We start from the raw sequence: 27,368 nt of genomic DNA on the forward strand, positions 1-27,368 counted from the left end.
AATCCTTAAAGAAAAAAGATGCAAGCTCCTACTGCTGGTCTCTCCCTATGAACCAGCAAGCGAACAGAGATGAGCCAACACCTTATTAAGTATAAGCAATGCTTTTAAGATGGCCTGCAGAAATAAATAGGATGTCTACAATACACATAAAGGTACTGTTAATAAGAAAGACGAAATGTTGGCATGAAAAACCTACCTTAGGAGAGGAAGAGAGCTCCCTCGATGCAGGAATAGCTGACACGTTCTCACCCATGCCGGTCTCTGTCTTTGGCAAGAGGTTTGGTGGTTCAGGAGCCTTTCTTTTCACCTTCTTTTCTGCTTCTTGTGGCGGAGCAACTTTAATTAAAGCAGGGCTTGATTTTGGTTCATAAAACGGATTTGATCTAATTAAAAGAAGGGAAACATATTTCTTTGCTGTCTCCTTGGAATTAAAACCAAAAATAAGACCTGTTCAGTCAATGACTAAAATACTTCTATTATCCCACATAAATACATGTTTTGCTTTTATATCCTTTTAGATACCGCTTTTTCATGATCGAAAAGTGAGTTACAACAGTTAGAACTGCATTAGGTCAGAATTACTGTAAATGTTATAAAATCCTGTAACTTACTGAAATTCTATCAGTTGCTGAAAAGGCACTCTTCAGTTATACTTCACTATCTATCAAAGGGTGAACTGATTTACAGACAAGATTAATACCGAGAAATCTGAGACAAGTTTCTGGCTGTTTAATATTCTAACAGAACGAAGAATCCGTCGCTGGAACAGACTGCGGAACCGGGCCACTTCACGTGCGGCCTGAGGGGCCTGGCTCCCGCTGCCAGGCCGAAAGCCGGGCCTCCACGGCACGCAACCCACACGGGGTATTTTAAGCTCTGCAGCGTACGGGCACCACACCAGTTCAAGAACACTCTTTGGATAAGAGAATTGCATAAGAAAACCACAGCTGACTTGAGTATACCTCTCTACAGACACCAACAGCCATCATCCCTCTCTTTTGAAAGTGCTTCTATAACTAAAGCCCATTCAAGGAACACAGTAAACATCTTCCACCACGTGGATGCAGTCCAAAGAATTTTTCTTCTTAACTCTGGCGTTCATGTTCCAACTCCGCATTTGTTCCACCCTAAGTAAAATGCTTCCACAGCATTTCCAAGTTTCATCTATTTGTCTGATACATCAGATATCAATCAATAGTACATTAAATAATGGCTTCTACCTCACGCTTCGAAAGCCAGCAAATTCGTACCCCACTAAGGATGCTTATGGGAACCTTCTCTCACTGAATTATTTTATTCATAATCTTTGCTTTTCATATTTTGCAATCCCAAACTGGACGGTTAATTACAAAACTGACATGTTAATTAATTCATTTCTAGTCCATACCTTCCCTGCAAGATATATTTATCATATATCTCAAACTATGTTTATGTAACCAAGTCACTGCAATTCCCAAAGAGCTATCTGCATACAGTTATATAAAGCACAACTAATCATGACAAATAACCTCAGTCCTTTGACTTCAACTCTGGATGGAAACCACAGTGCATACAGCATTAGAGAAGAGCCTACGTAGCTGGACTCATTTACAAATTTCCTCTCAGGTTAAGAGTCATGAGCTACTACACACTGTTTTTAAAGAACTACAACAGCAAAACTTGGGCACAAGCAAAAAACCAACTATTCATCCAGCTGACCTTCACACAGCACCAATTTTCTCTCAGCTTTGTGTACTTTTAGTATGAAAACATGTCTTTCAGTCTTATGGACTGATTTTATAATTTATTTTAATGCGGTTTACCGTCGTCCTCTTTCCACCAAGAAAAAGCACACAACTAATAACCCACAATGCAGAAAATAAGTCTACTTCTGAAAGGCAAAGTTTACTGAAGCATGTAAGCGAAGACAGGGCTTCAAACCTCCAGACCTTTTGGAGAATGTGCTGCAGCTTGTTACAGAGAGAGAGATCTAAATCCAGATACCGAAGCAAAAGGAAAGACTAGCACTAAAATAACTCATCTGCTGACTGAAGGCAACTTTCAGGTGTTCCCACTTTGCTGCCCATCAAGCACAAAGCCACCACTGCAATCAAAACTAAAGGCAACATCAAAATAACAAGTTAAATAGAAACGGATGGGTGTTTTCCACGGGAGGCAGTAGCAAAAGGAGGGTATTCAGGCTGGAGTGGAGAATGCACCTAGCTGTCAGTAGCTCTAATTTAGCTGACAGCCCAGCTCAGCTGTCTTCAGACACCAGAAAGTTCAAAGGGAGGTGAAAATGAAGATAAAAGAAATAAAGGCTGAAGAATAATGTGTTCTACAGGAGAGCACAAGGTTTTCTTTAGTTCAACAAGTTAGCCTTCTGAACAGCCAACAGCCACAGCATGTTTGGCAGGCAAGTAATTTACCTCTGTGTACTTGGAATTAGAAAAGTGTATTTGTAAGGTGTTAAAATGAATCTGGTGCAAGAAAAAACAACACCTTATCAATGAGAGCAAAAAAGTTTGGAAGAACCATATTTTGAATTTTTATGCTCCAGAATGGTCTGCGCTGTGTGCATGATCTTGAAGAACAGTACTCTAGTGCAGGCACCAGAAGGAAGTGCTACGAGGAGACAACTGACTGCCTTTTCTCCTGAAGAACTTACTTGAAAGCCAGCCTAAACCCTCACGTTTTGCTCATAGTATGGGCAGAACACACACACACGCACACGCACGTTACTCTCCGCCTTCCCCTCTGCACCACTTTTAATTGGTCTTATAAATATCGAGGAAGATTATTGAAAAATTAAGTTTAATTTTTAAAAAATTTAATTAAGAAAACTCCAAAAGAGCTCTTGCCCAAAGAGGCTTACATTTTAAAGGCAGGGGGTTCTGCTGATACATGTAGCAGAGTTTCATCCAAAAGCTTCCACGTGGCTATACAAGCAACTAAGCATGGGAAAAGCCTGGCTGAAAAAAGCCTTAGCTGAAAAATACTAAAGCACTTTTCTCTGAGGTCAACTCCCATACTTTTTGCTTATGTGAAGTTACTTAATTGATTCATACAACACAATTTGCCCAAAGAGATATTCGACTCTGTCCACCACAAAATTAAAAAAACCCCAAACCTGACAAACTACCTGGTATTAAGCTGCCACTGGCATTGTGGTGGCTTGTGGCTTCTTGTGCAACAGGCAGCTCCAATAGATGGCAACTCGATAGTCTTCCAACCAGACAGCATTATCCTAAGCCATGCATTGATTAACTAGATAAGAAGCCACAGAGCCAAACAGTATCTGAAAGCAAGTTTTATTCTGACCAATTTGAAAATTATTTTTATCAGAGTTACTGGTTAACTAGAAAAATAAAATACATAAAAATCAACATTTTATTGAGGAGGAAATCCAAAGCTGTCAGTGTGGCTGGGTTAAAAGATCAGGCAATATTACCAATCAGAAGTACTAAGGCTGAAAGCATTATACTTTAAGTAGTTGTGAGCTATGCCATTTTCAAATAATTAAACTTAACATAGCAAGTTGTGCTCTCCTTTATTACCAGGTAGCCACCTACCATTTTGATTTTAATGTAGAAAATTAAAAAAGGCAAAAGCAGAATGTTACACTAAGATTCAAATGCCCAAAGGAAGAAAAGGAAAATGTGTTCCCGTTCTCTACTAGGTATGGGAATTTAGCCAGAGGAAGTATGTTTTGAGAGTGTAGCTTTACAGCAGAATGTATGTACTGGATCACTTAAGTCCCTCTGCACCATGCAATGCCTCATTATGCTTACGCTTGTGACGACACTTTGCTTACGCGTGTTGTGAAATCCTACATTATCTTCACAACCATGAGTGAAATATGTTTCAATTAAGCCAATTACCCAAGGTAAATCTTTCACAGAGGCGCAGTAAGGGTAAGTACCTTTTCCAAGATTACAATGAGAGTCTGTTACAAAACTGGAGTCAGAGTTCAGCTCTTGGGGCACTTTGTGTAAGCTCCGAGTCCAGGATCAGACCTAGGGATCTGCCAGAGTAGAGTGGGACAAGGGTCCTGATGCTAACTGATGTGCCCATGTTCCCACGACACATCATCATGCTTTACACAAAATAGGAGAGGAAAATGCCGAGTGGTGCATTAAGTGAACTCCGATGAAACATTTAAGACACAGCGATAAAAACACAATGTATTTCCTGAGCGACAGCGAGTGTCTTTCAGGAGTCTTCTATTTCTCATGCCCTCCATCTATCAGGTTCAAAAGCACTCCTGGGGAGAGCACTGGACCAGCAGTAGTCAAAAATGATTAAAAACTACCCAAAACAAAACAAAAAATAATCAAAAGACAAGATGCTAGGAGAGAGGTTGAAAATAATATGCAAAGTTTTCTAATGCCGTGATATGACTCAGTTGTTCAGCCTTGTCTTGAATAAACTGCTCAGGCCAAGTCAACACATCTTAATATAGATACACAGCAGAAGAAATAACAGGGTCCAGAGACGTGCGGTGAAAATGATTAGAGAGATGAAGAGACTTCTGTATGAAGAGAGATTGAAAAAGTTAGCACCATTTAGACAAGTGACAAGTAATGGTGAACATGCTAGAGATACACAACACACCAACTGTTTATGGCAGATAAATCCAACACTACTAATTGTTGTTTTGATAAGCCAGCAGAAGAGATAGCGTATGGGATTGGAAAGGTAACTTACTTACAATCAATAAAAGGAAACACATTTCATATAAGATCTTGGTTTTTGGGGGAACTGTCCGCCACAAATTGACACTGAAGCCTAGACTTCAACAGGATGTAGAGGAAAATTAGCCACTTACGTAGATAATAAAAGCATCAATATTCACATTAGGTAAGAAACAATACACATCTGGGCATAAACCCTCATGATTCAGGGCGCACAAACACTACCAGCTGGCACTGCCTAGGAAAATCTTTCCTTTGGTGCTCACTGTACCGTACCTTAGCAGAATTTGAAAATTAATGACATGAGGTAAGGCATAATAATGCTTGTAGGTGTGAGTTAGTAACACAAGTCCTGTGTTCCTAGACTGGAGTTTTATTATTACACTTACTTTTCCAGAGCATTTCAATATAAAGACTCAAAGGTTCTCCTTGCCACAGTCCTACCCAATACGTTTAACAAATGGTCTCCACGTCTTTTTCAATGACATGGTGCTCCTGTAACCTGGGAGGAAAACGTGGACAGGGAGCTACTTTGGGGGTCAGGACATAAAAAGCTCATGTTAAAGACACAAAAAACTACTTTACAGTGCTTTTTGACTTATCCTTCCATCTTTGTATGGGACATTGTTTTTATAAGGAAAGTACAGATCAGATTTATGTTCAAGGAGAATCTACCTATGGGGAGTTTATTTTTATCCTTGGGCGGGGGGCAGGAGGAATAAAGAAAATGGGGTCATTAAAATACGGCAGCTGTTGTAAACAAAGGGCTAGAGAAATCTACAGTCCAGTACACAGAAAAAACAAGGCTGCCTGTTACAACACTGCTGCAAGCTCATTTGGCACAGGGTGGAAATGTGAGTATGAATATAAAAGATAAAATTCTTCACTTGCCCATCCATGTAGATTTTGCTCTTTCTGCTCTTCTCCTCAGTCTTTGCTGTCCTCTATACCCATATCTTTGTGGGTGTAAAGCATACATATTTTTTCTCCCTGCGGACTTTGGTGATCAGTGAATGATCAGGGATGCCTGGTGTGACCGTCCCCAGTGTGATCACACTGAGCTCTGAAGACACAGCAGCCAATGCTATTTGTTCAGGCACTGCCCTGATGAATGGAGCTGGCAGAGGCATCAGTCCCCAGTGCCCTTTCCCCCCCCACCCCGAGCAAACAACAAATCATCCACGGCCACAGAGCTTTAAAAGGAAAAAAAAAACCCTGAAGGGTCCTCTATACATTTCTATTAGAGCACAAGGGAATCCTTCAATTCCTAGAACATAGCTATAAACGGAGGAAACAAAGATGATGATAAGACACCTGTATCAATACTGAATACGAAAGCAATGCAAATGTCATGCCATGATAAATCTCATTAAAAAATAATGTAAATCTAAATGTTAATTACAGTTGTTGTCTGTAAAACTGCTTGCATGTAATCACCATAAACTGTCTCTCGAGTAGTGTGGTTGGTGACTAATGGCCACAAACAAGGAGTAAGTATATACCTTCAAACCTCCCAAGCTGCACAGCTGTTGCAAAAAGCTCTCACTCCTTGTCAGGCTTCTATACAATAATATAAGGCAGTCAGTGTGAGTTTATAGAAGTTTTGTGTGTGGTTATGATAAAAGAAACAACTGAGAAAGTGCATATGGTGTTATCTTTCCCATACAGAGATTCAGTGTTATGAGATGCTCAAAAACGTGCTCTACAGGTTGCGAAACGCTTTTCCTTTTTACATATTGCACCAATATTAAACAAACTCTCCATCATAATGGACAAAACCCATTATTTTACATGCTAAAAATAACGGCCAAAAGGACAGGAAGGACCGAGCTCTGCCGCTCCTTACTTTTTGACTCATTTGCGATTGCCAGGGGACGAAGTGCCAAAAACGCACATGGACTTGTTCCCTATCAAGTAATTTACTATCAATGAGGCAAAGAAAAGTTTCCTAACTGATCACATTCAGCTGAAGAGCATGACTTGGGGGTATGGCACTTCCTGCTGCTGAGCTGCCTAAGGAGGTGATTATGGATCATCATGATTAGACCCAATACACCTCAAGATTAAGCCAGGGATCCCAGTAATGCTCCCAAAGCTGCTCAAAGATGAAGAATCATACTTACTCATCTAGCTCTTCCTCTTCAGCTTTAGAGGTATCTGCATAGAGGTATTTGCTCATATCCACTGGTCTGACGTTTTTCCTTTTTGCAGGTTGTGGAGGAGAATCTCTTACAGTTATAAATGTTTCAGGCTCAGGATCTGGCTCATCAAATGGGTTCAAGTACTCTGGGGCATCTTCATCCTTGAAGGGATTGTAATTGTCAGCGTAGAAACTTTCTTCAGGCTTTGAAGATGAAGCTATTTCAGTGTCCGGTTCTACCAAATAACAAGAAAATATTGAAAATATTTAACAGAAAAAATTTGAGACCATTTATCAGATCTTTATATTTTGAAGGCTTATGAAAAGGTCTGCTTCTTAACTCTCAATACATAAAGTCCTATCCTCAGATGAATTTTCACGCTTTATTTATTTACAGAGTAACCTTGTTTATTCGAAAATAGGTCTTTCAGAAGGTCATTTCATCTAGAGTATATTGAATAGGTTTCATTTTCTCCTTGCTAAAGCTCTTTCAACCTGATTAGTTATTAGTTCTCATTTGTCATATAAATGGTATCGCAACAGATTTTAAAACATTTTCCCAAGCTATTAGCCAATTTGTATCCTAACAAAATGTTCTTAATTATTTATTTGAGTTTTTAATAAAGAAAAATATATCCTGTATTTTCTAATAAAATTACTTTTACTGGATATTAAAAATGGTGACAGTAAGTAGGTGGTCTTTTCATTTCTTAAATGAACTGAACTAAAAAAACAGTTACTGGGTATGACCAGTAATTACATTTCAAAACACACATATTTTCACTGCTAACTGCTCCTGTTAACAATACATAGTTTCACAGTAAAAATGAATTTAAATTAACCCTAAAGAGGCAGATAATCAAATTACTTATCCATTATTTGGGCTGTACAACAAGAAGTTATTAGCAACCTGAGCTGCATGCAGTTCTTTAGAGTAACAGCCACCACCGAAAGAACATTACACAAAAGTGAATGGCTGCTGGATATCGAAGAATACAAATGCCCATACAGCAATACATCATTTCTTACAAAGACACTTAGCAATGTTAATCTTACTCTTGCTGCAGCATCAAATGATCAGAAGCTCAGTTCGAGATTGGATTTGATGTACTTTCAAAATCAATGCAAATGGGAAATTCAGCGTAATGTCATTAAAACCTCAATTTCCATAACCAGTCCCACATAATTCTTAACAAAATGTGCTTCTTCTTCAGATGTATGGTTCCTAAACTGAACCAAGCGCACACCTTTTAGCTTTAAAAGAAAAACTCTAGAAGCTATTCGTAGCAAGGCTCTCAAAAATCAAAAGATGGAGTTCCAACTGTGTTTGTCACTAAACAAATATTCAGGAAGACAAAACCACTAGTCACACAACTAACACAGGGAAGGGGCAGCGTAAGGAACAGCGCTGTCATTACACGGTTTTGGATGGATGATGTACTGAAGCTGGTAATCCTGGTCAATAGCTAGAAAATGTAAGTGTGCCCTACTCTGCCAGTAAACCTCCAGTTCACCCCGTCTCCAGCCCTACCTCAGGCAGTGTGACTGACTACCACCTACAGTCTGGACCAGAGCCACCCCAGCTGGACAGGAACATGGTCCCCTGCTGCCGGTGGCAGCTCCCCTATCTTGCACTGGAGTAGTCACTAGCCACTAGAGCAGGGCAAAGGCTTGAGCAGGAAAGGCTTTAGTCCTTCTCAGAAAAAATGAAACCTACCAGGGACTGGAAAGATGTCATTTTAGGAAGAACCTCACGTTTCTAGTGCTCTTCTTCTTGGTTCTTCACATTCGAACCTCAAAGACTACGTTATCACATTGTTTTCTACACTATGTCTAAAGGTCTGTTTCTGAAGCGATGCATCATTCCTCTGTGGTCAGAAAGTAGAAAGCAAATGGGTTTGGCTGGAATAACAGAATAAATTAATCAAAATATTACTTAAGCCCAATGTGGACCCTCGGGAGATAATTCACTCATCTGAGACTGAGGGCGAGTTCAGCTGGTGAAACAAAATAAAATTGTACTTTGCCAGACAATATTGCAGGTTTTAACTAGCAGACATGCTTGCAACTACACACGGTGCTTGTGCCTGTGGGATTTCCCTATGGTGATTATTCAGAAAATTACTTTTAAAAAATTCCTTTAATTCCAGGTGAGGTTTGCAGTTTATTTCCTCAGCAACCTGGTCCAACTCAGCATTGTAGAAGCAACATATACAGTACACATCTATCTCTTATGTAACTTGTAAGTTCTTGTATTTAACTTCAATTTCAGAATGCAGCTAAGACTGTTGCAAGTCAAAAACCGGAGTAAAAAGGGAGACTGAGGAGAAGTGTAAACCAGACACTGCACTGAAATGGGATGAGACAAAGGTAAAGTGAGATCACAAGAAGTTATTATGCTTAATGGTCAGTCTTCACACTATTAAAAAGTCTTCTAAAAATAACTAATTTATCAAATGTTTCTGACTAACTGTAAAACCCACAAATAATCGAGGTTGCAAGAGCAGTCTCAGCTAAACCTAAAGAAGTGGTTCTGTTACTGTTTAAATTGGTTAAGCCTCACCTGAATGTTATAAAGCAACGTTTCAGCTGTGTCTCAGGAGATGGACATAGAGACAAAACTACTCCAGGATAAATTAGGGTGTGTATTTGCAGTATGTCAGCTGTAGTGTATACATTCGCTCCTACCTCAGAGTAAATACAACACGCTTATCCCTTAATAAAAGGGAATAAACTACTGGGCACTTATCCTGGGAGAAAGGGTAGTTACTGCAGTAGGTGATGGGTATTAAGCTCACACCCTAGTCTGCGCGGTGATCTGTTCATAAGCCTGCATCCTTATAAGAAAGATGTTTCAGAGAAAGCCACAACAGAATAATATTGAAGGTCTACAGTTTAAGTGATAAGGGAAAAGAAATCATTCAAGGCACAAATTCTTAAAAACACAAATATGATCAAATCAAATTTGACAGTATTATAGATGAAATACATCAGAGTCCAACATTTTAAATGTATTTTTTCATTTATTTTAAGATAAAACCGGAAAACAAGTTCTACATTGGCTTACTTAGAGCACGACAGTGTCCAGTGCAGGTGGTCATGGCAAGCAAAAGTTTTACCCTGCTTGCCCTGAGATGTCCTCAGTGTGGTTACCTGCAGCTTTACAGTCAAAGCTTATAAGCTGTGGTCAAACTGTTAATCTCTAAAATCAGGCGAGCCAAATCCCACCCTTACTGCATAGCTACGTGTGACTTGAAGCTCATGGTGGTCAGAATACTAGCCACACATTTAGTGATTTGATGAACCAGGCGAAGCAGAAACGCTTTTGAGAGCTGCCCTCAAAAGACAGTTTCATATAAAAAGCAGAAGTGACCTAATGAAATGCAGAAAAATGACTGCTGTATGTCTCGTTCAAATTGTACAATTTATTGATGACATTTTAACCAAAATTTTTGCTACTTATACTTTGCTCAAATCTTAAAATATTTTATCAAGAGAGTGCACTACTACAAATACGTGCTTCTGCAACTGCATATGACAGATCAACTGCAACTGCACATGAATCTGTCAATAAATACACATTATCACATCTGAGCAAAACTTGCTGATAACTCACCAGCAGTATTCAAACAAATGTTACTAGAAGTTATGTCAGTAATATTTCCTGAAATTAAAAACATTCAGGGAAACAATCTCTTGAAACTATACTGTACACTTCTTTTAATTTGCTTTTAACAGTCTCCTGGGAACAAGTTAAATGCTTGTTTAAGTCTGACAGATTTTAAGGGGCAATGCAAATGGTTTTTGCAATTCTTTCCATTTCAACACTACAGATCAAGTGCTGTAACCCTAACTAGGACAAAATTCTCCTGTTCATTAGCTCAACAGTAACTACAGGTTTGGCCTTACACACACAGTGTTGCAGATCAGCACTCAGAGACCTCTGGCTTACTATTAATTAAAAGATTTCACCAAATCCTACACACAGGGTAAAATAAAAAGAGCTTCTAAAAATATCATTTTCAAGACACTTTCACAGGCAGAATTTTGTAGGGGCTCAACCAGAACTCACTTGGCTGCTCATTCTCTCTCCTGTTGCCATCCAGGACACTATTTTTCCCCTCTCTCTTCCTTCAGTGTCCCCACAGGAGGGAGAGTCCCCACGAGGGTCCCCACCCAGGCTATCTCCTATGGGGTCCCTGAAACCCTTTAGGACAGGTTCTTACGTCAAGTGTCAGTCATCACTTCATGAGCCTCTCTGTAACACCTTAAATTGCTGGGATGGTGACTCAACAACGCTGCTCTTAAAGCCACAGGCACTGCCACCTTCTCTGCAACAAAGACACTCATATATTCTCAAGGACCTAATGACATTGGGAAGTACACTTGGGGAAGATGTATATGTAACAGCTTAAAAGGGGCTTATTTCCCTCTTCAAGCTGATGTTACACTAAGGAGTCGACACGTATTTCCCTGCTTCCCCCTAATTATTAAGCATGCCTGAAAACACCAGACTCCAGTCTCTACTGGAACTCATTTTTTTAATTGCAGTTCTCTACACTGATATAAAAAAAAAAAGGGGGGAGGAAAAAGATGCTTGCAGTTTGGCACTCCAAGGGTCAAACACACAATAATTTTACATGGTTAAGTAATAAAGCCACAGGGGTAGGAGTGACAAGAGGAGATGTAGAAGTATTACTACAGCAGAAGCACCAGTGACTCCGGTGCCAGATTCTGGAAACATTACTTGCCCTGACTCCACTGAGAAAGGCTGCTCGTGATAGTAATCATTCTGGCACTACCCATCTGCACAATCAGCCTTCTAGTTCCCAGAGGATCTCCAAAAATCACCCTGCCCTTCAACCCACTTGCCTTTTGTAACACAAACATATTGTGACACATCTCTTAAAAAACAAACAAAACCCCCACCAAAACATTACACATAGCACTTTCCCCTTGGCAGGGGATGAAAGACCAAGCCACATGTGAAAGGTATTTAGTTATGCCATTTACTGCACTACTGGCAGGCACACGGTCACAACGGTGATGTGAGCAGCGTAACAAACAGTGCAGAATAAAAATGTAACTTCCCAGTACTTCTAGAAAGCATAATGATGAGCCTCCCTATAAGCCACTAATGATTTTCTATTACTTTTATTAATACTCACACCAGCAACACATCACACTTCACAAGGAGAAGGGACAGAGTCATCATTTTCCTCTGCATTGGTTCTTGTACCGCTCTCCTTAGGACTATCCCAGAAGGATGCTGGGGTTTGGCACTGCGTTGTAGTACTGTTCTCATTTGCAGCATACCACATGCTGCAAGGAGCTCAGAAGTCTCACACAAAGCAACGAAACCCATTGGTAAGGTAAATGCCGTTTTAAATGAAAGGGGGAGGCAGTGCCAGCAAATACTTATGCTCATGTCTCAGGTGTGTTGCAGGAAACTTGTATTGGTCATATGCAACTTCACAATTTGCATGCCCCACCTAATTAAAAAAACATCTGGAGCACTGAAAGCATGTTGTTGTTTTCTACTTGCATTTGCTGTATATGTTTACTTCCAAGTTAAAATATTCTGCACAAAAATTAACTGATTTTAGAGTTCTGTTGTAACGTGACTAAAAGACAATCCAAGAGGCAGCCCCCATACGATCACCTGTATTGTCTAGCATAAAGCTGTGGAGATACACTGTTCCAAGGGATTATTTTTGACTTCCCAGATTTCTAGTGTCTAGCTGACCTACTACGTACAAAGGGAATAAGCCTCAATTTGACATGCCAACCACAGAAACACAGCTGCAGATTTTTTTGAGGTGAGTTGTTCATAGGCACATTCACTCCACTGTGCGTCTAAGATCACTTACGCCAAGGGCTTTTTAAACCACAGCAGCATCCACAGGCAGCTTGCCGATGACCTCTGCCACGCACCGCACCCGCGGCGTGCACAGGGATGCTGGGAGCACTCACACCTTTAGTTTCTCTCCACCCCGCATTCCCAGGGTGAGCTGATTACGGGATTAGGAAGATAGAGGGAAAGTAGCTGGATTGTGAACAGGCACAAGAAATATCTGTCTAGGAAACAGGTATCTACTGGCAAGTAATCCTCCCTTCTCTTTGAGTGACTGTCAATACATACATATTCATACCCTGGGTGACTCTAAGCACTCTTTCACTAAGCACACAGGTTACAGGCTTGATAGGAATATCTCTGCCAAATGGCACATCATGCCTCCTAATGTCTTGTGGCAAAATACTCAGGGAAGGAAGCTCCAGATGGCTGCTCTGTACATCTTGGGGAAATTAAGTAACAAATTCTATGGAAAGACTCCGAACTTCCAAAAAGTCTAAATTCAAGAATTTGCTTGTCTAGATGAAAAGATAAAGCAGAGTAACATGTAGTAAATCGAAAAATACTTCATCCCTGCCCATATAAAAGGTTAATCTCCTGATTTAAACACATCACAAGACAAGTGAAACACATAATGAGACTCTTTCAGCCTGTAGAAGAAAGCCTGCCTTAAACTCCTGAACCTCTGTCATGTTCTCAGGCTCCTGGGGTGGCCACCGAAAAGGTCACATTCATGTAAAGATGCAAATGCAAACAGGCAGGCGTAGTCTCAAGGAACTTTCTAAAAAGAGATGGCAGCAACAGAAGTTCCACTGAGGTCTCAAAGACACGTCCTAACACGTGTGGGAATATACCTGTGGCCAGATGGGAAACAAATGGGGCAGCCTTCGGGGGGGGGGTGGTGGGGGTGGGGGGGGGGTGGTGGCAAGAGGGCGAGAACAGCTCCGGTGCTGCCTGGCTTCAACATGTAGTCCAAAACCAAGGGAAATCTCCCCAAAACAGTGAAGTCTAGGCACTCCCCATGTAGAGACACCGATCCAATTAAGCACAGACATACACAGCAGATTCCTGCTGTTGCTGAAGACCAGAGCCGTCTTACACGATTTGTCTCAGCACTGGATTTCCCCCCTCAACTTTCTGTGGAGGAAGACAACTGGCGGAAAGGCACAGGTCAAGAAGGCCTAGCAAGGGAAGAGGAACACAACCGCTGCCCGTTACAGGGACAAGAAAGCTCTGGAGTGGAAGGGCCAGCGCTTAGAGGGGTCTGAGGTGACCAGAAGAATCCCTGGGGAGCCACTGATCAAAGTAGAAGCTTTAAAAATGCCACACTAGATGTCCCGCTCTTGGTCTGACTGCCTGAAACACCTCAGACTTTCCACTCGGTTCCGTGCTCCAGGAAGACACGCTGCTGTCACATGAACCTGAGAGAAGCTCCATCCCTCCCAAATAAAAAGCACCTTATGACACAGTAGGAAGAATCTAGCGACACCCTGTTTATCAAAATCACTGTCGTGTTGTTGTACGTTGACTGCTGCACGATGGTGACAGTGTGTGGGAGGACTGTTTGGTACACACACACCCAACAGCTCAGCACTGCTGTCCACAGCTATGCAGATGGGACTCCTCTGGGGACCAACAGCCTGAGCCCTGGGACTGTCCCAGTACACAGAACAGACCCAGAGGAACGGAGAAGTACCCATGACTGTAAATGATGATGGCAGTAAAGCCTAGGTGCCAACAAAGGGACCAGAACTGACTGAAAAAACATGCCCCACATACCTCACAGGTCTTCTGGGAACATCAGCAGGCTGGTGTCTTGGCTGCAGGCTGCTCAGTGACCGTGACAGGTGTCAAGCTACTCTGGTGCTGTGAAACAACCCCAGTTTGCATCTCCCTGTCCCTGAGATGGGAAGGAACAGACTCTCGGCCCCTATATTCTGTGGCCAGAACACCTGCTGCTTTCTGCCAGAGCAGGTTCTCTCTGGAAAGGAAGGAAAAGCTGGGTTTGGAAGACAGCAGTTTAGGTAGGATGGGATTTGTACAGCTTTCTCTGGGGAGAAGGGAGCTCTTCCTTCTAGAGCAGACAAGGAAGAAAGGAATATATGCTGAGTCTTGTAGAGCAAGTTGTGTGCGGACGTGTGATGTGTGTGGATGAGAATAGGTAATTCTGCCTCCTTCCATGATCCTAAGGGAATTCACAGCCGAGGAACAGACAGGAAATGAAGCCAAAGATCCAGACACCAGAATGTAATCCATACGTATTGGTATCTAGAAAGCGGAAGCAACTCCCTTCTGCAGCTCTAGAAACACCTAGCGACTTTTTAGGAGGGAGAAGAGGCCTGGGATAGCGGCTTTATGGCTTCAACAGCCAAACAGAAGACAGTGAAGTGTCCCTGTTTCAGAAACACAGGCTATGAGACTCCACAGCCAACGTGCGACAGGACTTTGATTACCACCCACATCAGCCTCTCTGGACACCCAAGGCAGAAAAGCTGTGTTGTGAGTCAGCGTTCAGCTTGTCCAGAGAAAGAGAGTAACCCCAGGTGGAAACCGCAGCTCAGAAGTGCATCCTCATCAGCCCTGGCGACAGCAGTCCCATGGCTGTACCCTGGGCTGCTCCTGCCCAGTGTGCTGTGTCTCTATTGCCACCACAGGCTGGCTCCTGCCATTTGGTCAAAGGTGGCAAACACTCCTTGATAACTTCTGTGGGAAGAAAAGTCTTGGAGCTTTGAACAGAAGAAAAAAACCAGTATGGCTTCAACCTTCAGAATTAACTATCGATTGGCATTCTGAGCAGCTGCCAAGTCAGTCAGTCATACACCTTTTTTTTTTTTTTTTTTTGATGACAGCAGAGGGAAGTCTGCATATCTGGACGTGGAGTTGGGGACAGCAGAGGTGCCTGCTGTCTTGGTGCTCCTTTCTGGCCTTATGGATGTAGTCTTATCAGATTAAAAACTTAGAGGGGCTGTATTTCTCACTCAAACAGAACAAGAATGGGCATGTTGGTCTGGAAAGGAGATTAACATCTGCCACGTGGTGCAAGGCACAATGCCAGATGGCTTAACTGAGGAAGCCATAAAAGCAAAAAAAAAAAAAGAAGAATGAAAGAGATAAAATTAAATTATAATAATGAAGATTAGTGCTAACCAAGAATAGCTGTGATGCAGTGAAGACTGCAGTGATGGAAATTCTGATATAAAACAGCATCCACATGGAACGCTTGTATTTACTATTCGCTACAAGAGGCACCAGACAGTATGTGTTGCTCATTTATACCACAGGAGGTGAGTAATAGTAACACACCTGATAGGTCTCAAAGTCTGGTTCAATTCTTAGCTGGTAGCCCCCGGTGACAAATACACATAAGCATGTGACTCAAAGGATAAATCCATTTTCCAGTGGCAACCGGATTACTGCTACGGCTACCTCAGTACTGCACGCAACAAGTGTACTTAACGAAAACAACATTTTCATTTGTAGCCCTGCAAAAAAAATAATCAAGTTTCATTAAGCATCTGCAATTAGCAATTAATTATGTGAAACAAATCTATTACCTTCCACATCAGGGTCTCCAAATGGATTTAATTCTGTTGTGTCTGGATCACCAAAAGGGTTCGTACTAGAGTTGGCCAGGTCTTGCTCCTCTTCATCCAGAAAATTAAGTTTATTGATAAGCTCTACAAACAAGTTGGAATATTGTTTTAATATAGATATAAACTGTTCATCTAACACATTTCAAGCTCAAAAACCCCTGTTACCAACAGTCCCTTGAAACACTGCACCAGAGTATGGCACGAACTGCACAGCTAAGCTAATGCACTTCGGTAAGTACACCAACAAAGGAGGAAAAAAAAAGTGAAATGAATGAAACTTCTATTCATTGATTAGAATATCACATAACAGAAATGACTACTAAGACAACCTTCTATTATCTTCACTAAATAAATGTTGCAGACATCTCTATCAAGCTTAACACAGTGATTTCTTTTTGATTGTTCACATACATGTTATCTACTGGCAAGAAATTTTAATTTTTGGATGTAACATGCACACAAAATCAGAGAGGAGACATTTTAGAAAGGTCAGGTATTACTGACTGCACAACTAGGGGCTTGGGGTCTGGCGGTGGTTTGGGGTTTTTTTGGGTAATTTTTTTTTCTTTCTTGTTCATTATCAGATGACAACAGAGCTGTAGAGGAGATAGGCTCTTTCTCTATCATGTTGTTACCTGTTGGATGCACTACAAATTACTGAGAGTCATGCTGGGTGGAAGCACAGAGATAAAACTGACAGCTGAATACAAGCAGGAGTCAAAAGGTAACGGGTCACAGTAAATACAGACAATCAGAAACAGAAAGAAAGGAGGAAAGCTCATAGACCTTCAGAGGAACTGGCTGATTTAGCTGAAGGCATATTTGCTCGCTTTATGCGGTCATCTTGATCTTCATCTAAGCTGCTCAGAGCATTCAACTGGTTTACAATTTCTGTAAATAGAAGCCAGTCAAGACAAACGTAAGGCAAGGGCATTTAATGAAACAGAAGTGGAAACTGTTACTAGAAAGAGAGCCAGCGAGGAAGAGACAGGGTAAAAGAGAAGACGGAGTTAATTAAAAGAATACATTTAGAACAAGTCCTTACAACGATATACCTACAGCAAAGCACCTGTGTAGGTGCTTCAGTGATAATTTAACAAGAAATCCAGTTAACAGACGAACAAAACCTTGCCGGATTCCTGGTGTCAGCAACAGTAATTAGTTTTATGAGGATGAGTATGCACATCAGATCAAAACTTAGATGTACTAGATACAATTTAAAGACTTTTCCTACTCGTGAGGAAAACCTGAATTTTAAACCATTGTCAATTAACACAAAACAGCCCCAGAATAACTCATCTCTCTCTCAAAACCTTAAAGCTACAGAAAACCAATGCATACATATGTATTTTATATATTGTATTTATTTATTTATACACACACATTCTGATTATTTAACATTTACACTCAGTCACCACTACATTCTGACCTACAAGCTGAATTTATTTAATAGTTCTAAAAGATATGATCAGTATTGTGCTATGAGAATGCATATTGAATGTATGTATTGGTTGAATTTGCCACTGACATGCTATGTAAGTAATACCTTACTGTTTGGTAAAATCCTATTTCACCTGCTATCCACAGTGGAAAGCTCTGAACTGCCATGAACTAATAATTTTTAAAATCTATTAATGTTTAATTCTAGCCAAGACATTGACGCCCCCATAATTCTGGAAGGAAAGCAAGAAACAAAAACGAACTAGGTCTTAGTGTCTTCTGGCCCAAGGGGAAAAATTCCTCTCTGATCCTCCCCCTTAAGTAGTCCCATCCACAGCATTGGACAAATAAATTCCTGTAGTAATGGGGATTGAGCCTGGGGCATCTCTGAAAGGCCTCATGCATAGCTTACTGTGGGGAGTCTCCCTCATCCTTCCAGCTGACAAACAGGCAGGAGAAGCCTGTGCAGGAGAGATGATCCTGCTTGTTGAACATCATTGCCCCTCTGACAGGTTTTTTCATCTCCCGTCTCTTCCCAATGAAATAAATGGATAATGTCTTCTGGTGTCATCAGTGAAGCTAAAGCCACTTAGATGCCTTTACTGCACACTTCTCATGCCAATCATTCTTGGATTTCCTTCAAACTTCAATTCCTTGTGTACACAAGAGGTTACTTCCTAACGCTTTCAGTTCGCTGCTGTCCTGAACTTGACTTTTTCCTCATGTGGCTTTTGTTTGGGAAAGCGAGTGTTTGTCGCTGGCTCTCATAGACTTTGTTCTATGCACTAGTTACAAGCAGCAAGATGCCTGACTGAGCTGAAAACTCAGTAGCGCTGTGATTGTCCCAACTGCTGGTGCCCACAGACAACCTGAACTTCCTAGCAAGGGGGAATCGTGATTTTAAATCACCCAGCAACACCTTCACCAGTCAACACACTGGCACAACTCTTCATTTCATGCCTTCACAGACAGGATAAAGAACCTGAAGCCAAAAGCAGAGTCCAGAACCTGAAAATATTTCAGTCATATGGGTAAAAACTTCTTTCCCAAATTTAAACTGCTTTGCAAAGATATGCCAATCTGCAAATTACCAAGTGAAATGATCTATTCTGCCAATATCTATCGGACATAACCTATTGTGACGATGACAAAGCCACGGCAGAATTCCTCTTAAGCACACCTCCTTAACTATTCTTGACCTTAAAGCTTAGATGGGATTATGTTTATATCTACACAAAGTTGATTCCACCATCCTAATTTCCTTATTTTTAGCTCCAACAAAACAAGAGTAGTGTCCTAAGCAGTAACACCAAAACTGCCCCAAAACTCCTAACTTTCTCAGTATGCAACGCCGTGTACACCTTAGAGATCAGAACAATGCAATACTATCTTCTGGGAATTTTTAAGAGTCAAGATACACAATGGAAAATACTTTGCTATACTCAAATAAAACAGAGCTGACCTTATAAAATACTAGTGCAAACGAATTACTAGTTTAAACCAGGCTGAGATGCTGACATGATTTACAATTTATTATGCCAGCATATGGAAAAAAAAAAAACCCAAAACAATTACTATTCAGTTTTTATTGTCAGAAAATAACAAATTAAGTTCAGAGCTTTAAAAAGAGGGAATTCTTTGATGTGGTCTGAATCACCTGGTCCCATCTGCCAACCCAAACATCCATATGCACTACAATGTTTCTCATTACAATATTAAATGGTTTATGTCATATTTTGGAGTGTAGAAATGGTAGGTTAGAGATTTACGTCCTATATTATCTTTTATAAATCTCATTATCTACAAACATATATTAGCTTGTTCTACAAGTATGTCACATAAATCACTGGTTCAGGGTTTGGAGGCGGGTGTGTTTTTTTTCATCCTTCTCTCTTGCTCCTCATTTGTTGTGTTTGTTTTTTCTTTAAGCAGCGTGGTGCTACTGACAAAAAAGAGCAAATGTACCAGAAGTTTACATCAGAGGTACGGTTTCCCAAATGGCAAGAAAGGGCTACACAAATTGCTCTGCAGAAGCCTGCTCTTGAAATATGCTGGGATTCAGACTTCTGCAATCGGTAGCACATGGCCACACTGCTGAGTCCATGTGGTGCCCCAGGACAGTCACCGTGCTCCTGTGCAAATGGAGCAGGAGGCAACTATCAACTTCAGCATGAGGCTTTAAGTATCAATTAAAACATTAAGAGAAGCAATGCATTTATTACTAACCACCCTGAGTTTGTGAGCTATGAGCCATATTTCTTCAAGTACGTTGGGATGCCTTGTCTTCAACTGAAGACTAAGGACAGGATAATTCTGAGAGGTTTAAATTAATCTATATTAACACATAGAAACAAAATATTTGAAACATATTTCATGGCTACAAACATCATTATCAGCTTCACACAAAACAGAGATAGGTGGAGATAAAGCTTTTACGCGGAAAAAAATTAAGCAAGAAATATTGGGAAGGAAGGGGAAAAAAGCCTGTGGCCGAGAGAGGTTTTTTTACGTGAAAAGTAGTGCTTTGAGTGGAAAACATCTTTCAGTCTGATCTTAAGGTCAGTTGTATGACAACAGTTCCCATGTTGACCACATCAAATTTCACAGTGGTTTTGAGGTAGGTCAGTATTGCACCACTTATTTCATAGCTGAAGAAAGAGAGGCAGAGATACTCACCCCAAGTTAGGCAACGCATCAAGGCAGAGGAGCACCGTTTCCTAACTCACCTGCACCACCTACAGCCCCATGCAGCAGGTCTCCCTTGTTCTCCTAGCGGTGGATATATTTGTTCACCTATAAAGCTGCAACTTTGGGCCAAATTAAAAAAAAAATAATAATCTTTTGTACGCTGTGAAAAGGAACAATCTCTGTGACAAAGATTTGCAGCCAATCTTGCAGCTGTGACTTGAGGACAAGATTTCAGTCATCAAGACATCCAACGTTTCTGTGAGAAGACTAAGCCAAATGTAGGATAATAACCCCTTCTGCTTTACTACTCACACTTCACTTTTTCAAAGCTCGCTCACAAATATTAACCATGTCATGCTCCCATCATTCCCGTGAGGTGGTTATAGCCAGTGCCCCCTTTTTACAGTTGGGAAAACAGGCGCACTGAGGTGCAATGATTTGCCGCAGGGGACTCTGAGTCAGTGAAGGCATTCCAGCTTGCTCAGCTGCCAACACCCTAACACAGCAGCAGATGAGAAAACGTTGGTAGCAGCAAGCTTTCAAAAGGGTTATGTAACTTCCTCAATTAACTTTAGGGGATCCTGCAAACCCAATTATTTTTGATAGAAATTTTAGAAAGAGTACTTCACTACATCAGTTTTGCTTCATTTCCCTCTTTCTGTATTTCCTTCCGTTCTTCTGCAGTGATTCCCACCTTTTTTCCCTTGGTTCCTCAGCTCTTCTCCTTACGTTTTATTCTTTTTTCCATTTATTATATTTATTACAGGAGTCACTCCAGCTGCCCGTCTTGAACACATGTTGAAATAGATCCTTTAAATTTTATTTATTAATGTTTACTTACTGTCCTGTGTTTTACGTTCTCCCATTTGCTAGGAAAGCTATGTGCACTCATTCTCCTTCCACATCCCTCCCATCCCTCTCCTTGTCTAATGTGGGAAAAGCTAGCCAGGCTAAGGAAGCAACTCAGATGTTGTAGCCAACACAAGAAAAAGTCCAAGGCTGACCTTTCCCCGCTCAGGTTCCCTTAGTGATGCATCCACAGAAAGCCCAACCCAACCCTCCCATCTGGTCTCATCAGAACAGGCTGCACAATGAGCAGATACACTGTAGTTCAGGAGCATTGCTTCTGCCTTTCAGCTAGGTGTCGTAATGTTTGCTTAGAACAGGTAATTTTGGCCTTTATAACAACAGACGGAAAGCTGAAATGCCTCTAAAACAACTCGAGTGAGGACCTTGTGTGGCACATCAGACAGCTCACCCCTCCCTGTCTCCAGGAATGTTCACTACGTAGCCAAAGGACAGCGGACAGACTAGTCTAATCTACATCAGCTTTTTGCTTGCTCAGGAATGGTTTATTGGCCTGTTTAGATGCTGAACGCTGAAGAAAAAAATAAAATCACTAAAGTTGAAGACCAAGATCTGCTACTTTTTAACTGATGTCCTTCTGCACCTGGGTTTTCCATAGCAGTCCTCAGTGCAGTGTCTAGGCGTTCTCAATAAAACACTTCTGCACAACCGTGCATACAGACTTTACCTAGCCACCTCTTTCTGTGTGCTTCTCTTCTCTCTGAACAATCGGATGGCCTGGGTTTGGTGTTCTGACCCGCACCTGAATTGTCCAGGTTACACTGAGAAATGAGAAGATGACCTTGCAGAATGATTTCAGTGTGGCCAGACCGATACATGTCGCCTCTCTGACCAAGAAGACATTATCTCTGTTTCTCAAATAATTCATTCTGGACTTTCCAATCTACTCTGCACCAGACGCATACAGCATAAGTAGAGACTTGGTCAGGGTACAAAATGTTTAATGGAATATGTAAAGCGGGGAGAAAACAAATTTGCATCTTTTCACAACACCAAGTTTAACTAAGTAATAACTACTTCAGGCTGAACCTTTCAATTGCAATGAAAGCTCAAAAAGAAGTGATGAAAGTAATGTTCTATAACAGCAAACCAACGTTCCTCTGTGTTTTCAAGAACGTATTTGACAATTCACTTCTCTGCTTGGAATGCTCTTCCCCACCTTAAAGAAGGATCCCTTTAGTTCAACAAACATTTTTAAAGAGCACTGCCAGGCATGAAGGCTGGCACCAGAAGTTAATTTGTCTTTCCCTGATTCTTTTACAGTAAAGAATCTAAAGTAAAGTTCCTACAGAACTCATCTGGAGCAGTACTACATAATGATCTCTACCAACAATTTAACATCACGACATCCTGATCTGACTTGCATCGATTAGTTCAGCTATCCTGGACACACTAACCATTTTCATCAGCAATTCCAATGTGGTTATACTATCTCACTTCAAACAACCTTACCATCAAATTGCGTTAAAGTCCTTTAACATTCTCCTGATTCCATTTCCATGAAGCACCCCCAACCAAAAGGCAGAAGTATGCCGCCTGGAATTACCATGTTATTGAGCAGAACCCCAGCACCTACCCATGGCACAACTCATTTCGCAGTTATTCCCACAAACTGTCTTCATTCTTTCACTTCAGCTCATCCTCCTGTCTTTTCACTCACTGACCCTTTTCCTCCACCTTTTTACTCCTCTGTTCATACCGGTTCTTTGCTTCCCTAAAATGCTACCTACTTAGTGCATTCTCTCCTAAAATTAGGAGAAACACATGCACATTCAAAGCAATGCTCTCGTATTCACAAATACTAAACTTTGCAGAGTTATGAATGGGTCCCCCTTCAATCAAACTATCCTAAATTTTATTTTGGTTGAGATTTCGTTAAATACAAATATAGCGTAAGGATAAAATCCATGGAATGCAACTGGCAAGTAGCAAAGGAATTATATTTTACTATCCCTGTGGCAAAACCAACCTGTAATTTTTGCAGCCTTTTCCTCTTGATTCACTCTGTTTCCTTCATCTTCTTCATTGTCTTCCTCAAAATCATCTAGATTTCCAATATCAGCTTGTTTCATACTCATCAAACTAGCCAGGCTTTGCATGTCTTCATCCCTAAATAACAGAGTTCAAACCAGGCATTAAAATGCAGCCTGTTAATACCACATCTGATACTGACACATTATTTAAAAAATCTTTAAATATTTTTATGCTTTCTTTTTTTCTTCAGGGAAGTCTCTGATCTCAGATCTGATCTTGAGTATAGGGAAAGAACAAAATGAGTACATTTACGTATATTGATTTCTGAAGGGAAAGTTTTATACTAACAAAATTCTAAAGGGTAAAACCAGTGCTGCCTTGCAAGAAGAGTCAATTTGACGACTGCTTCCTAAAATTTTAAAGCAGCCCAGACATGCTAGTAAACCCCTATCTGGTGGTCTTCGGTTAAAATGGAAATGTTTTGTCAGACCTACTGTCCACATGCTGCATGTGACATCTAGCACTACATTCATTCAGAACTCTGACACTGTTACAGAAATTAAAATTCCTTTTCTAAATATCTGAATTCATTAACAAGATCAAAGCCCATTACATATCAAAGCCCAATTTCAATTCTTATTTGACTGTATCACATACACACATATCTTTCACAGAACTGTACCTTTCATATGAAATGTATGTTTGATGAAAAGGTGACAGCAGGCAGAGATTCAGAGATATGGATGTTCTATGTTTGTTTCACAAAACCCCAAGATTTTTGAAGTACATGATGTCATTCTTGGAGCAACAGTAATCTTACCTCTTCTCTTTTAAAACCATTTCAATAGGTTTATTGGGATTAATAATTTTTTTTTTTGGCTCCTTACAGTAGGACAGACTGGGGATTGCCTGGAGCACCTCTGCTGAAAACAGTCTGGGGACCCTGGTAACAAGCAAGCTCTAGGAGAGTCGGCACCACGCCCTGACAGCCAAAGGAGGGAAAAGCATCCTGAGATGCACCGAAACAGGACCATGAGCCACAGACTGAGGGAAGTCATGACCCTCATTTACTCGGACTGCATCTAGGGTACTGCGTTCAGTGTTGGGTCCCACAGTACAGGAAAAGGTGTTGATGAACTGGAGTGGTATTAATAAATACAAAATCAGTAACTATCAGAAGTCACAAAGACCTTTCTGTTCATGAAGAATCCTCAAGGTTTCATCTTCCTGTTTTGATAACCAATAGGTCAAATCGACTCTTTAAGCACAGGGGAAAAAATGTAGCATCCTATAAGTGCATTGACGGGCAGGTTTTTTTTATGCACCAAGACAAAAAGCTGGGAGCAGTTAGCACACAGATCTTGTACATCACCTGTTCACATAAAGTTTATAAATTAAAAAGTCTCTGAAGTACTATTTCTTTTTACTGTCCTTTCTGCACCCATACTTCAAAATACTGTTACCTGTGTTTTAGAAATAAGATGATTTTTGGTATTGCACAGCAATAGGCTGCAGTATTTTCTTTATAAAATGCATAAAATAGAAGTGCCTCTCACTCTATGAAACTACTGCAGCTTATAAGGGATGTAAGCAAGCCTTGGCCTAGCTACCTTGTCTTGCACGTTCATGTATCTGGTACCTGAATTCTCTCTTTTATACTGACTAGTAAGACAGTCTCTATTTATACACACTAGAAACCAATGCTTTCACAAACCACAGCTTTTTGCTTTTCCCCGCCCCTCCAGGTCCACGGTTCAGAGCAATATTAAAGCCCTGTTGTTAACTTACGCTCTACTTGAATTACAGTCTCCAGCCTGAAATCTATTGATTTCAACGAGAAGAAGGTACATGTGATGCTAAATGGATCAGCTTTTACAAATTATGGCCTCAAACCCCACTAAGAGCCTAGTATAGCTAGCTACTGTATAGTTCATGGATGCTGGTTGTTCAAAAAAGCGAAGAGGTTATCAGATACTTTTTCATTCCCATTTTCAGCTGCAATGTCACATTAAACCACAGCTAAATACTTCAAAATGTAATTCTTATATGGTACGACAAACTGTGGTTCACAACAGGTTAATGAGAGAAGGGAAACAGTAATAGTAATTAATAGTAATTAATGCACGTGTGGTTTTCAAAGCACGCAGGCAAAAAACGTTTCTGTGTCAAAGTATATACCTTAAAGCTGCTCATGAAACAGTGTTGGGGCACTTGTATTGCAGTGGGCAGTGTCTACAAGTGCATTCAGAATACTGTACGCTAGAAGTAAGCAGCCCTTTGGAGGGAAAAATAAATTTAAAAAGATGTAAAAGAACCACTAGAGCAGTAGTTTCCCCATCTACCTCTTTTTGTTCTGCCACTGTTACATTTCCATATTCTAGAGACAAAAAGGAAAAGCAAAACAGGATGGCTGACAAACCATCCATCCTCCAGCCACACAAAGTTCTCAACATCTGGCATTTTGAATCTGGCAGAAATTGCATGAGAGGTTATAGGATCTGCAAAAATTATCTGTACCCTCTGCCCTTCAAAGGCTGTTGAAATAAGGGACAGAACCAAGCGAGTGAGTAGGAGGAGTGGTGATCAGTGCCCAGCTGAACTCTTTTCATGGGATGTTCTTGTGTTCAACCCAAAATCTTACTTCTGACTCCACCCTCTCTCACCTTACAGCTGGCTTTGTCCTTCTTTCACTCTTTGTAAAATAGAAATAGGTGAAATAGAAGTAAGTTCTCCTTCTTACATTTCCCTTGCAGTCTGCTAAAGGTATTGTTGGATGAACACACACACGCACACAAACGTATATTCCTGCTGATTTCAGACCTGTAGATATTTTTAAGCTGCTGTTATTTAAAATGTCTGTAAGGGTAGAGGACAAGCTGTTTGTCTCTGAAGAACACAAGACTAAAATCAGAGTAAGAAACTACTTTTACTCAGCTAAGAAACTAAGTATGGCAGGAATGATAGGTATGCTGAAGGATACTCTCAGATTCTGCCATTGTATACAGAAAGAGCTCTTTATCCAAAGAATTCTTTGAAAAGCAACACAAAGCAGGCTATCTGGTTTAAAAAAAACAAAACAACTTACGTGGCTTTTCCTTCCCTCAGGAAAATACAAGACAAAGAGAACTGTAGTGTGGCAGATACCACTTTCTTAGACAAAGGCTTGAATTTTAACTTGACATCTGTCTGTGTAGGCATGGGGCTTGCATATTGCTTCATGTTGATGCTGCTGGTGGCAAGCGCTTTTCTGCGTCCAGAAGGAGATTCCTGAAAACAAAGGAAAAACAAAACTTATGCAAAAGGTGCTGTTACACTAAAACCTGCACGTGCACAAAAAAAAAAAAAAAACTGATTAAGCCTGCATAATTATTTTTTTCCAGTACACAGGCAGCAGGGATTGCTATGGTCCTTTCTAGAGACAGAAGTCCATTTCTTAAGCTAGGTCAGCCACTAATGGCTCTCTGGATGTTTCCTTACTGCAACAGAAAAAAAAGGTTATTCATTGCGATCAGTGGCCTTCCATATGAGATCCTAGATCTTCAACAGCTTGAGCTTGTGGCAGCATCCACAGCACACATCCATTTCAGCAAGTGGGAACGGATCTCCATTCCTTCTGTGGCAAACTGGACTAGTATTGTCCAAACTTGGATAGTCCCGGAGTAGGACTTCCAACCTATGGAAACCATGGCTTTCAATCACACATGTATTTCTTTACATAGCGGCATGAAGCCATCAAATTGGTATTTTGAACTGCTATCTATGTTCAACGCTCAAACATAATGCCTGAATATTTTTCAAAGCAATAGTACTTCTCAGTAGCGTTGTACATGTGCTAGCAAGAGTGACAGGTTTCTGAAATTAAGGTTGACAATGTTTCCAAAAATATTGATAAAATTTTTCAAGGAAAAAATAAAAAGCAAAAAAAAGAAAAAGATAAAAGCCTACATTGTATTTCAAGATGAAGGTGTTGCTCACAGTTTAACAATTCAGAAAATCTAAAATGCATCTAAGAATCTAATATCAGCACCAGCAGCAAAGGAACAATTATATGCAATACAGCTCTAGTAACAAAAATAAAACAAAAAAGCACTGCTGTTAACTCTTTTGAAAAATGTTCTCACAATAAGACTACATTTTAC

The 27,368-nt window shown here is 40.6% G+C and overlaps 1 protein-coding gene across 13 annotated transcripts in view; it reads right to left on the reverse strand.

Annotated features, from left to right (window-relative positions):
• EHBP1 (EH domain binding protein 1) overlaps positions 1 to 27,368 on the reverse strand; it is a 226,642-nt gene that overhangs the window by 111,931 nt on the left and 87,343 nt on the right. For 9 of the 13 annotated variants that reach the window (XM_040598120.1, XM_040598125.1, XM_040598130.1 and 6 more), the window contains exons 6-11: positions 26,315 to 26,496; positions 23,225 to 23,364; positions 17,047 to 17,151; positions 16,222 to 16,344; positions 6,797 to 7,049; positions 197 to 383 (exon numbers count right to left, since the gene is read on the reverse strand). In XM_040598120.1, the coding sequence (XP_040454054.1) occupies positions 197 to 383; positions 6,797 to 7,049; positions 16,222 to 16,344; positions 17,047 to 17,151; positions 23,225 to 23,364; positions 26,315 to 26,496 (990 nt within the window). The remainder of the gene's footprint in view (positions 1 to 196; positions 384 to 6,796; positions 7,050 to 16,221; positions 16,345 to 17,046; positions 17,152 to 23,224; positions 23,365 to 26,314; positions 26,497 to 27,368) is intronic. The other 4 variants (XM_040598132.1, XM_040598131.1, XM_040598129.1 and 1 more) reach the window with 1 other exon arrangement.

Source organism: Falco naumanni, chromosome 6 (genome assembly GCF_017639655.2).
Source record: "Falco naumanni isolate bFalNau1 chromosome 6, bFalNau1.pat, whole genome shotgun sequence".
Taxonomy (NCBI): domain Eukaryota; kingdom Metazoa; phylum Chordata; class Aves; order Falconiformes; family Falconidae; genus Falco; species Falco naumanni.